The sequence below is a fragment of the Acyrthosiphon pisum genome, chromosome A3 (genome assembly GCF_005508785.2).
Source record: "Acyrthosiphon pisum isolate AL4f chromosome A3, pea_aphid_22Mar2018_4r6ur, whole genome shotgun sequence".
NCBI classification, from domain to species: Eukaryota; Metazoa; Arthropoda; class Insecta; order Hemiptera; family Aphididae; genus Acyrthosiphon; species Acyrthosiphon pisum.
The window spans coordinates 12,731,709-12,745,002 of record NC_042496.1 but is presented as its reverse complement, the minus strand read 5'-3'; the positions used below and the strand labels follow the sequence as shown (position 1 = coordinate 12,745,002).

The window sequence follows — 13,294 nt, the reverse complement described above, 5'->3', positions numbered from 1 at the left end:
ACATATTCCTGTGTGCTAGTGTTCACGTACGCTTATGTACCTATATAATAATATCGTGTTTGTGTGGTGTGTGTGTGCGGGCTAGTGTGCATGTGTATGTGTCAGCGTTGTAAAAGGGCTACCGTTAATTTCTCAAAATGTTAAACGTTATTGAAAACAACCCTCCCACCGTTTCTACAGTGTAAATATTTCGCTAACACCCGAGCGCAATTTTCCTAATAACTCTGAGAGGTATTTGCAATACACTTAAACGTGATTGACGTTTTTAAGAATAATAATTGCCGCGGAAGACGATTTTTCATTACAGTACCTCCGGCCGATGCCGATGTCGATGCCGATGAAAAAAAATAACAGTACCTACTGAACGAAAATAACGGACGTGTATGATCCATTGATTATAATATCCATCGCGTGGGATGTCAATGACACTTTGCAAAAATTGTAATCGGATCACAGACATAAAAAGAGAAAAGACCTAGGTAAGCAACGAGAAACTAAATTGTTCAAAGTGCTTACAGATGCACCTTTTGGGATTCAGTTGAACTTTTACAAAGGCCCGATAACGATGACAAATCATATCACCGGTCACCGTATCAATGCTTTTAACTCCATTATCATTAAACACACAATATTAGAAATACGATCATGGACATATATAATTTTGTGTAAAGGCTTTGTCTATGCGGGATATGTGACACACAACATAATTAAACATAATATTATTATTGTATTATACCAGTATTGTATTAGTTAATATTTCTAGTGTGTATACTGTGTAGGTAGTTAGTAGTTACATACTTCAAATAAGAATATTTGTAAATATGTTAATGTGTAAAATTTAATGAAATAGATGTGAAATAATTTTTAATATTAACTAATTTTATGGGGTATTGAATAATATATTATTATTATTATTTACTGGCGTTATAACGCACTGAAGTTTAAAACATTAGATGGAAAGTATTGATTTTATTTCGTTTACTAAAATCTTATGTTTTATCGAAATGTTATTTTAGTTACAATTTAATGAAAAGCCGGTGCTTATACTATATTTGTTTAGTCAGGAAGATTTTATGGGCCGTGATTATATCCAAGTACATGTGTATTATATCACTATATTTACACGTTCAACAAGACTACCAAATGTTATTAATGTGTACCAAATAAACTTCCGCTTCAACTTGGGTTTATTTGTTGTACACTTAGTACAATGATATAAAAACCAATAAAACTATGATGATAAAAAAAAGTTTATTTTAGAAAACAATATGTGACTTTTGGAAGATGTATAATTTACTTTTAGTAGATATTTGTGAAATTTGAAGGAAATACTCTATCAATAATGAATAAGAGTTAAGTTAATTTTCTCTTACTATATCGGAAATAGTATATTATAACATAATAATAAAAATATTAACTATAATAACATAGTATATTTTAAATATTTAGGTAATTTAATTTTAGATTGAGATCAGAGTGATCAGACTAATGAAACTTTTAATAAACCTAGATACTTTTGTTTTTCAATATATTGCTAAATATTTTAATATTGATAATACTACTTATTCAAATGTTAGTGTTTAACCTTATAATATTTGAACAATTGAATTAGTAAGATGTGTACCTACATCAAATAAAAGAACATCTTTATTTGATACAAGATATATATGATAGGTATATGGATATATAGTATTATATACCAAAGGTGTTTAATGTTAATAATTAATATAATATATGATAATTAATTTTATACATTTTGTGAGCTCAGAACCATAAGATTCTAACTTAATTTTTTTTAAAATCTATATTTTTATGCATATAAGTTTAGTTATCAATAATGCTCAATTATTTTATGCGTTATACTTATCAATAACTCTGAGGTTCTAAACTTCTAACTTCTAAGTAATCATAATAATAGACTAATGTATTATATTTTATAATACCCATCTAAATAGAAAATTTTGGTTTCACTTCACTAACTATAGTGTTAAAACCATTAGGTATAGAACCTTCTCAAATAAATGAGTAATGACCAAATATAGTAATATCTCATATTCATTGTATATTAACTATACAATACCAGATACAATATAATAGAAGTATAGAACCATCATATTATCTTGTATTTTGACTTTTTGTTTTGACTTCTAAGCCTACGATACTATATGATTATAAATAATAAAAAGTATTTAAAATAATTTACTATGATAGTTAAAATGTGTTAAATCATACTTAAATACTTAAAATACCTATTATGTTTATGGCGAGAATATATAAGAGATGTTCTTATCAACAATATTGATGTGACAAACACGTTGTAAATATAGTAATTTGATTTCAATATTATATGTCCTATTGACATTTTTATAATATTCAACTTATAATCAGTAAAATTAAAATACTTATTTATTTATACATGGTTATTAATTTTTATGAAATTCGTTTGGTTAAGTACTTTATTGTTCAAATATTATAATGCCTTGTTTTAATTTACCCAATGGAAACTTTAAAATTTGTTAAATTATAATTTCTATTAATAAAATATTAATAATATACAAATTACATATTAAATTTATTCATAAGCTTAAATACAACTTTCAAGAGTTTTAACATTATGCAAATAATAATATAATATTAACACGGTTGTAAAATGTTAATATATTCAATAATGGTATATATGCGTAATGTTAATAATATATTATGGTATTGAAATAAATACATTTAATTTAAAATAAAGTTTAATTTGTAATATAGTTTCGAATAGTGCTTTTAAAGATTAAAACTGATTTAAACTGTTGCAAACATTAGCGTCAAAATTATAAACTCCTGTTCGTAGTTTATTTATAACTTCATACAAATCAGTTGTGATAATTTATTATTGTAAGAACAAACTTAAGTACTAACCTACATTCTAATTGAAAGCCATTATAAATAATTAGCTATCTGATAACATAGTTTTCCTTTACTATTATATTGTATCTTATGTTGTCTATTCAATATATTGTATTGCATTTTACGCTATTAAAATTAACAATTTTGGTTATATATAACACTAAAAAAGTAATGAGAATGAGAAACTATAGTGCTGCAATATAATTGCAACTTGCAAGCCAGCAAAACAACCAGGAGGACCTCCCTCTCCCAACCAGCGCTTGGGAATTATAAAATTATTTATTAAATAAATAATATGAACAAATTATAAACTAAAAACGTTTTTATAATAGCTTATAGCTAGTTCACATAATAATATTAAAATTATGATATATCTATTAAGAAATCATTTCGACTTTTTTGGTAGATCGAACGACCCCCCCCCCCCCCCTTGAAAATATTCTGGCTTCCCTACTGATGGTAACAGTGTAGAAAAATATATTGACTATTGACAATACATAAAAAAAAAACCGCATTGGAATAATATACATATTACAATGTAGAAAGGATGATCCATTTATTTGATACCATAATATAATATGTTGATTTATTTTAAATTCAGGATTTTCAACGAATACAGTATAAATGGCGAAAGAGGGTTTTCTTTCGCACCATCGAATTTGTCGTATATTATACACAACGACGAAGAGAGCATTTCAAGTGTTGAATGAATATCTTTAAAGACATACAGACAGACGGCAGTTGTCGAGTTTATTGTGTGCGACTGAGCGGTCCTATCGATTTATGGTAATAACGTAGGTATATATATATATATATATATATATAAATATTTGTTTATGTGTATGTGTGTATGTGTCTATTTTTGAATTCAACCATTTAAGTAGGTACCTATATAGTTTAATATATAGAAGATTGCAAATGTACATAATATAAGCAGACTCTCTCGACTGATGTGGTTTTTTAAGCGTTTATTTTTCTATCTTGAAGAATAACTGCGTCTTAGCAGGTTCGCGCTTTTCCGTCCCTTACCAATTAAAATCAACCTAATGAATCTCGGTCTCTCGAAACTTTTTGGATTTTGGAAATTAATTTCTATGTCCACGTTGCTTTGATGCGGTCCTGTGGTGTATACGAACCTCTAGGGGGTTATGCCGAAGCAACGACGCATTTCACTCTGCCTCGCGCTGTACAAGGGATTTTTGGTTTTGTAATCGGGTCTGTCCTGTTCAAAAGATCGACAAAAGGTCTTTCAGTCTCTTTTGTCGGAAAAGAGTTCAGCAGATATTCCATCCGTCTCCTGCTATCATTTAATAGAATCTGTATTATGAAAATAAGTTTTAATTACCACTGCTGTGGCGAAAAGGATCGCGTAAAGTTCACCAAGTTTATGTGTTCCCAAACTTTAGAAATCTTAAGCAGGCTAGCTCTCATTGAATATGGATCGAGATAACTGGCATATAGTACGCACATTAATCAGAAATTTAATTCTTACAAAGTAAGTAAAAACACTGGTTTTTATTCTATTAGGTATGGGATGAAATGGATTATTACTTACTGCGTTTTATATTTTTATTCATAATAATTATTTTTATTATTTATAAATAATATGTGATATATAGGTACTGAAGTACTTGCAATGGGGAATACACATTTATCATTACTTTTGTAATAATGTAACATTATGGAGTAAGCGCTTGTACCTATAACTTAAAGTTCTAACATCTAAGTACCTAATAACTTACTAATTATTATTTACAAATAAGTTGAAAGTGGGGGTGAGATGAAATACGCATTGCTATAAAACGATAAAGAATGTTATACAAACAATCTACAATCACTTATTGAATACCCTATAACAATAAATATAAACAAGTGATACTATACAATATTATTAAAATCACAAAAAAAAATATACTAAGTGGAGTAAAATTAGTTCAGTATTGTTGTATGTGTCAATCAAAATAAAAAAATATAGTCATAATAAAAGATGTCAATCAGACAATATTTAATTGAAATCTAGGTCAATGAAGCAAATAAACTGAGGTAACACATTGTAAAATTATATTTGAGGCAACCGGGATGTTGCAAACAAATAGTCTCTTCTAATTGTAGTACCTATGTGTATATAAATATAAATACTGCACGATCAGGAAATGTTTTTTATATTATGTAAATTGTGTTTGTATTTTATAATAACAAATATTTGTGTAAGTTATATTATCTGTTTTCCTTGAGTAGTCACACTATTTACTCTTAATTGATTACTTTAAAGTCAAATCTGAAACCGGCTAATGCATGGGATTTCGGTCTCTCAAACGTAGATAGAGGTATATCATCGAACGGTGAATATACTTTCGACAATTATATCTGTCATAGATGGACAGACTACGGAATTGGTTTTATATTTAATGCTACAAGATTTGATAACAATATTTTTATGTATCAGTATTATTTAATTATAAATTAAAATATATAGATATCAATATATCATGTCATTCCAAATAAAACACAATTTAATTTATTTAAAGACTGTTTATAATAATTATTAATTATTGAATTCAATAAAAATAAAAGAGAATAATAGATATCACTCTGCTGTACAGTAGGTTATAAGTAGGTCACTGAATAATAAATGGTATCAATTAGAATTCAATGATACAATATCATTGTATACAAAATAACGATACTGATTAGGGACGGTTTGTCAGTGAAGATATTATTTTATATTATATTTAAATTGTTTTTACTTATTATACGGTAACCGATGGTAAAATAATATTATAAAACTACAACAAATTAACTAAAACAATTATTCTTGGTTATTTAATATGTAATTTCGTCCAAGTTTGAACATAAAATAACTATAAAAAAAAACTGTGTTTTAAATTTTTCTTATTTTTTAGTTACTGAATAACTTATTTACGTGAAACCTCGTATTTTCAATCCTTAGCTGTAAAAGTTGAACATTTTATAAATGTTTAACTACAAAATCATTTTTTAATTTTTTATTTTATAGAAGTTGTCAAAAATCGAACTTTAAATGCTTATAAAAAATTATTGTGCCTATGTATTTTTAATATTTTTCAACTATACTATTAAAAGAATATATCAGTAGGCTGTATTACATTTTTACGCTTTTTGACACAACAAATAAAATTGTATTGACATTTATAGAAAAAAAAACTGAAAAATTTCGTAATCGAAGTTTACGTCTAAAAACGAGTCAAAATATTTGAAAATTTTATCAAGTAAGGAATTGATAAAATAAACATATGGTGTACATTTCAAGTATCTACAGTTATTCGTTTTTGAATTACAACAAAACAAGAAAATCGCTACATGAGAATCCAATGTTGTAAAAATGTGTACTTCAAACACTCATAAAAATGTAATTTAACTTTCTGAAATTTTTTTTTTGATAAAGGTAGACATATTTTTAAGGAATCTTGTATTACGTTTTCAAATCTTAGATTTAAAAAAGCAAATTTTTATGAATTTCCAACTCAAACAAATTTGTGATTTTTACCCTATGCATTTTGATATAAATGCTTTTTTATTTTCTAAATAGTAAATATTCAAAATGTTAATTTTATATAACTATTAATTATATTTCATAGGTATAATGATATTGCCATTTAAGATTTAGTACGATTGGAAAATAAAATATCAATTATACCAATATAAAACGTCATATTAGGTATATAAATGTAAAAATAAATAATTTTCATATATAAATTGAAAATAATTGACGAAGGTTTAAAAGCTTTAGTTTCAACTTTAAACTAATTCAAAAAAAAGAATATAGTTTCATTGTATTAAAAATGAAAATTATAATATAATATGTTGTTAGTTTTTGCAAAAAAATATATACGATATTAGGTTAGGTAGGTATATTAGTTATTATTTATTAGCTTATAAATATATATTAACAATATACATACATATAATATTAGTTTTTTTGTTTAATAATGAAGAATATTAGATTAAAATACATGTTGGTAGATAAATAATTGTAATAAATAAAACAATGGTACAAATACTTATCATTTGTCATAGGTAATAAAATAATTTTATAATATTGACGCCATAATCCGCTGATTTTAACCAATACTTTTGATTATGTGGAGTCATTTGTTTTTTAAGCCTCTGAAGAACCATTTTTGGACAATTCCTGTTACAAAAATATTGTATGTATTATTCAACTACCAGCTACCTATATATTATTAAATATTTAAAACTCAACGATTTTTTTTTGAATTTACCTTTAATTTGTGTAAAATATTATTTAGGTCTTGCCCCAACCCAATTAATTTGCTCTGGACATTTTTTGGTAGGTTGGTGAAATATGCATTTATCATACTTCTGGCCATTTTATTAGAATCTTGAATTGATTTAACTATTTTTTGCGACGTATTGACATATTCGCTTAATCTCTTCTTTTCCAATTCTCTAATTTCCGGTGACAGCGATTCCATGTAAGTCTTAAAATATTATTTAAATATTAATTATTATTTAATATAATAAATGGTAATGTTTTAATATTTGTTTATCTGTTAGAGTATCTTCTATTATATTAGTTCATACTTCATAATGAATTACTATATTATTTTAAACGTAAGTCTTGTAAAATAGTACTGTGCAAGATGGCTGCATCAAATGATTTTTTAGTGTTATATTATAGAATTTTAAGAACCAATGCCAATTTATAGGCATGATGAAACACTTTTAAATTAAATTAAATTTTCTCTCAAGTACAGTACATAATGTAACATTTTAATTAACACAAACACAAGTAAGTATACAACAATTATTTATAAATATCAACTTTAAAATAATGGGTTGGAAAAAAATGATGACGGTTAAAAACATGGCAAGGTATTATAGTATATAATACGTTGTAAAGTTTTATTTTACAATTTTACATATCATATAAGTAGGTACGTTAAATATTATAATTACATATTTTATATTCATAAATTAGAGTCAAATATATATTTTTTAGTTTTCCATGTTGAAAAATCATCAATCATTTAATATAAAATATGTTGTGGGTAAGAATAGAAAAATAATACAAACAAATTATGTAGGAATAGAAAGATTTTCGATGATTTTATTGGAAATAAATCAATCCTGTACTATTTCTCGTATAGAAAATAATCGTAATATTAAACAATAAGTTTCATTTGAAATAATCGTATTAAAATGAGCATAACTAAAGATAAAACATTTTAATTTTTCGTGGAAATCTTTCCCAAAATATTTGGTTTTCATAAATAATTTTTGATGATAACGATTTCATAAAAAACACAAAGAACAAAGAGCACATGTATTTAAAGTAGCCTTTTAAAATATATGTACTGTTGTATTTTATCTTGTTGAGTGTTGTATAGTAAAGTAATAACTTAAAAAAATATCATTACCTTTTCAATTTCTTCCTTCTTCCGTTTAAGTTTGATTGTAAGATCTTCTAAAAATGGTTCTTTTTTTAAACCCGCTTCTGTTGGATTTACAATGTTTTCAATTTTCCTATATGGTATTTCCAAAATATCAACTAAAGAATGGAACAAATTGACTGCCATTTTATCGAGCTCAGTAACCTCCTCAGAAGAAACCTGTGTAATTCATAATTCATACAGTTATAAAATCAAATTTTTACCATAGAGTAAAAGATCAAAATACTTTCCTGGACCACTAACGCCGATATGACGAGAACACAAACATTTGATGTCTTCATCTTAGTAGCGCTTTCGAACGAATAAATTGTCAAAAGTTATTCACTGAGTACAGTACCTACCATATTATATATTCAATAAAAACAACCTTGAAAAACTTTTTTTTTTATCCATCAATTCTAACCCAACCAATGTCTTCTTTTATGTACCTGCCTTTCATAGACGTTCGATTCTATTGCTAAATCTTATATTATTGTTTACGTCCGCCGTTGGTATTATGTTATATTATATTGTTTACTTCCGCTGCCATCGTTTTATTTCGTTAAATTGTCTACGTCCGCCCCCGCTATAAGATTTTGAGAGAAGATGTCCTGAAATATTTTCACATAGATCTAACTAAATAGTAGGTATAGGTCCTTGTATTTTTAAATTTAACCTCGTTAGTATTTAATAAGGCAATTTAATGAATATGAGTAATATGCTCAGATTCTCTATATGTGTTAAATGTAACAACGTGAGGCTAAACTATATATAAGTTAAATTTATAAATTATAACATTTGCAATTTGTATTACTAGCTATAACGCCTAAACATTTAATAATTACAGTTGGATTGAAAAAAATGAATATCGGTGGTTCATTTCTAGTATAAACGCAAAGTGTTAACCGATTAAAGAATAAATATATTATATTTTTAATTTTACAAACTATTTAATATTTATGTCCAATAGGTAGGTACATTTTTGAAAAAAGGCATTAATAAATAATTTATATTTAACATATTGTAACATTATGTATTTAACATATAATTGTCTCATTCAATATTTGAACCAAATATAAATATAATTTGTAGTTTTAATTAAAAAATAATGATAATCTAGACATACTTTGACGCTTAACTGTTTAATCTGTATAATCAAAATAAAACTATATAGATAAAGTTTCTGAAGATAATGTGCATGCAGTAAATAGTAATACTAAATATTTTTCTTTTTCCAACACAAACTACATTGTTCTAATACAAATACTAACAATTATAAAATAGTAGATATTATTCATTGCATAATTCTTATTTTCACGTAAATGTATATAATTAAACAAACAAAACAATAATATAGGTACTTATAAGCTACAATTTGTAATTACATTAAATGTTAGGTGTAATATAATGTAAGCTTTATGTATACAATCAATAAATTTGTTACTATTAAGTGTTCTAACCGAAGTTTTATAACATTAGCTTTACAAATAAAGTTAGTGTGTATAATTTAAATACAAATCAATAATTACAATTTTCGTGTTTCCTACATATAATGATGGTTATAGTCTATAGATCATTTGTCATTCCTACCAATATTATTTAAAAGTTAACATTGAAATATTGGATTGTTATTTATCGTATAAATTAGGTATTAATTTATTTTTTATTGGGTACCTAAAATAATATTAAAATAATATTCATTATTATTTGGATGTTTTTTGTGATGTTTTTGGATCATTAAAATCATTAAAACCCTGTGCAAAAAAAATATTTTATCATGAAATAATTTAATTAAATATTAATTATGATATTATTTTATTTTAAACAACTAAACTTACCCTTATTCTTTTTAAGAAGTCATCAATATCATTTCCTATGTCAAGTAATTTGGTTTTAATATTATCCGGTAATGCATCAAAAGATTTGTTCGATACATTTGTTACTTTTTTCTGTGCTGCTGAAAATGCTCCCGACATATACATTGACAAGTATCCAATCGCTTTTTTTGTATTTTCTCTCTCGGTTTTTGGTATCATATTAAATAACTCCTTAAAAAATATTTTATTGTATATCCATTATGCACTATAATAGTACTAACTACTATATACTATGATATTGCTTATAATTATATTTTGGTTATATTATTTTGAATTTACCGTCTATGTATAATGAATATATATTAATATTTATTTATTTATTTATTTAATATAAACGGATGCGAGTCCTAAAATATAATAATATTAACATTGTGTGTGAAAAATAATACAAAATACAACAAGGTATAGTTTTTACTTAATTAGAGATTGAATATAATAATAAAATTTAAAAGTTTAATATATAGAATACAAATCGTATATACTTAAAAAAAAAAAATAATACATTTTAAAATATAGACAAAAATATTACCTTCAGCCATAAGAAGGTTAGCAGGAGAGTTCAAGATATAATTTTTAGTTGAAAAAAGTGGATAAAAAGGTTTTGGATCTTTAGTATTAAGGCTATTAATTTTAAAATGGATTAAAGAGAGAATTTCAGGACAGTCAATTGAATCTAATATCAGTTTTTGTAAAAATGTAGAGAGTAAAAGTGTATATCTGTCAGTGAGTAGAGAAATATTAAGAAAATTTAAAACATAATTATATGTGCCATGGAAAGGTCTGTTTATGTTGAATTTATTAGAGATAAAACGTAGAAAGTTATTTTGGACAGATTCTAGGGTAAAATTTTGTTTTGACGCATTGTTTATCCAGACAAGGGGGCAGTACTCTAAATTAGAACGGACAAGAGACAAGTAGAGGATTTTTAAGGGAATAGGATCTTAGAATGCACCGCAAGTACGTTTAATAAACCCAGAGTTACGAAAATAACTTTATTTTGTATCACTTCAGTATAAAGAGAAAAATTTAATTTAGGATCAAAAATTATACCTAAATCTTTAAATTGATTAACAAGTTCAATATTAGAGCTAGAAATTGAGTATTGAGAGTTAATGGGATTTTTAATTAGGTAAAATTTCATAAATTTACATTTATGGATATTTAAAAATAGCTTATTCTCATTGCACCATAAAATTAGGTTATTGATGTCTAATATCTTTTATCTAATAAATATGTTTTAATCGGGTAGGTAACAAGAATTTTATCTAAGATTTAGAAAACTTAGAATATTAGTGTGACCAATTAAATCACTCCGTAGATCCGTTGTAGAATTCCTATTAGTATAGCAACGAAAATTGTGAAATTTACAATTATGTACGTGCAAATCATCTAATGATATCAATAGTGTTTTTAATAACGATTAACTAATTGAAGGAATTCTAATATCAAAATAACAAAATAACATCAAATTATAAAGTATTTATACAGAAATTCGATGTTACAAATAATTTATTATCTATGTTACTAATAATTTACGTTCCTAATTTATTTGGGAATTATTCATGAATAATGTAGTTAAATTTGATCAAAATAATATTTTATTTTACATTTTTATGCCAAATTGTTAATTATTGTATTCAAAAAGATTCTGTAAAAATCCAAAGTCAAACAATACTAATTATATAATATTATATCAATGAGATATTGAGAGGTTTAGAACATGATTGTGTTAATAATAGAGGATAAATCCAAAGAGTGTATGCCGCAGTGATCTATGTACTACGTATAATATGTGCTATTTCATTTTTAGTTATAATTTTAGTATTACTTTTACTATGATAAATCATACTATTTTTTTTTCATCTTAGGTGTCTTTTTAATTTAAGACAATGGTGTAAATTAAAATGACGAAGTACCTAAAATATACTGTTCAGATTTATTTTATAGAATATAAATATTATAAAACTGATTTCACGTCGTTCAGGGGTTATTATGGGCATTAAGTTGTATATTATGTTATGGAAAAATTCAATTCAATTAAAATTATAATGGCACTATCATCTTTTTTTATATAAGCATCTGAGATTAAAATATACAAATAGGAAATCTTATCAGTTATCATGAGATACTGAAATCATTTTGTATATTGTACACAAGCAACTTTTGCACGTGAAACATTCTAGGCAGCCGTTTGCTCTTTGGCTCTATGACGTCACGTCGTCACAGTAATATTTTTAACACTCAATTCAAATAGATAATTACTATTATAGTACCGTTGAATAATATATATTTTGACTTCAGACTTTTATTGAATATTTTCAATACAATGATTAATCATCAAACTTAAGATTAACAAATATAAATTAGTCTGGTGATCTCCTTTAATAAAATGCACGTCAACAATACAATATGACTGAATGATTATTGATTATTGAGGATACATTACATTGGTTATTGTATACCATACGTCCATACTATGCCTGTACACATAAATATTAAATATATTCAGGACAATATAGGTACCATATGTATTATAATTTGAAATATTTTAATAATTTTTGGTTGCCACTCTGGTTACTACATTATGATGACATTTTAAGGAAATATTTATCGGTATATTATTAAATTATAGTTAGATACAATTTAAGATTTTGAAATATATTTTTATGTCAAATATATACCTACTATTCTATAATTATTCTAACTTTAAAATATTACGAATTACCTCTTGGGTTTGTTCCATAAACCGCTTTAATTTCCATGTGAATTCGTTCAAGAATTTTTCTGCATCTGGTTTCATTGGTACTTCATTTATTAAATCGGTGATGGGTTTTGCTGCAAGGTCAAACGAAGATGATAGAATACGGTTTAATATTTTTTCTAGATCAGCAGTTTCAGAGGAAATCTATAATATCAGATATAATTATTATTTTACAATTACATTTAATAAAAACAATAAATTATTATATTATATTTTATTATACAACACAGAATATTAATTATTTTAAAATACTTTCCTGAACTACCAATGCCGATATTAACAAAACGTAAAGATGTGACGTCCTCATCTTGTTGGTATCAAATTTGAATGAC

At 25.3% G+C, this 13,294-nt stretch overlaps 2 protein-coding genes across 3 annotated transcripts; both read right to left on the bottom strand.

Annotated features, from left to right (window-relative positions):
• Positions 1 to 6,767: 6,767 nt before the first annotated feature.
• LOC100160479 (uncharacterized) lies at positions 6,768 to 9,117 on the bottom strand. 2 transcript variants are annotated; one of them, NM_001293527.1, is given in 5 exon segments: positions 6,768 to 7,063; positions 7,155 to 7,215; positions 7,217 to 7,373; positions 8,313 to 8,504; positions 8,576 to 8,653. In NM_001293527.1, coding segments are annotated over 4 exon segments (417 nt in total). In that variant the 5' UTR covers positions 8,627 to 8,653; the 3' UTR covers positions 6,768 to 7,063; positions 7,155 to 7,198.
• A 137-nt stretch (positions 9,118 to 9,254) lies between these two features.
• LOC100162497 (uncharacterized) lies at positions 9,255 to 13,294 on the bottom strand. Its single transcript, NM_001162670.2, is given in 4 exon segments — positions 9,255 to 10,078; positions 10,163 to 10,372; positions 12,927 to 13,106; positions 13,219 to 13,294. Coding segments are annotated over 4 exon segments (492 nt in total). The 5' UTR covers positions 13,270 to 13,294; the 3' UTR covers positions 9,255 to 10,027.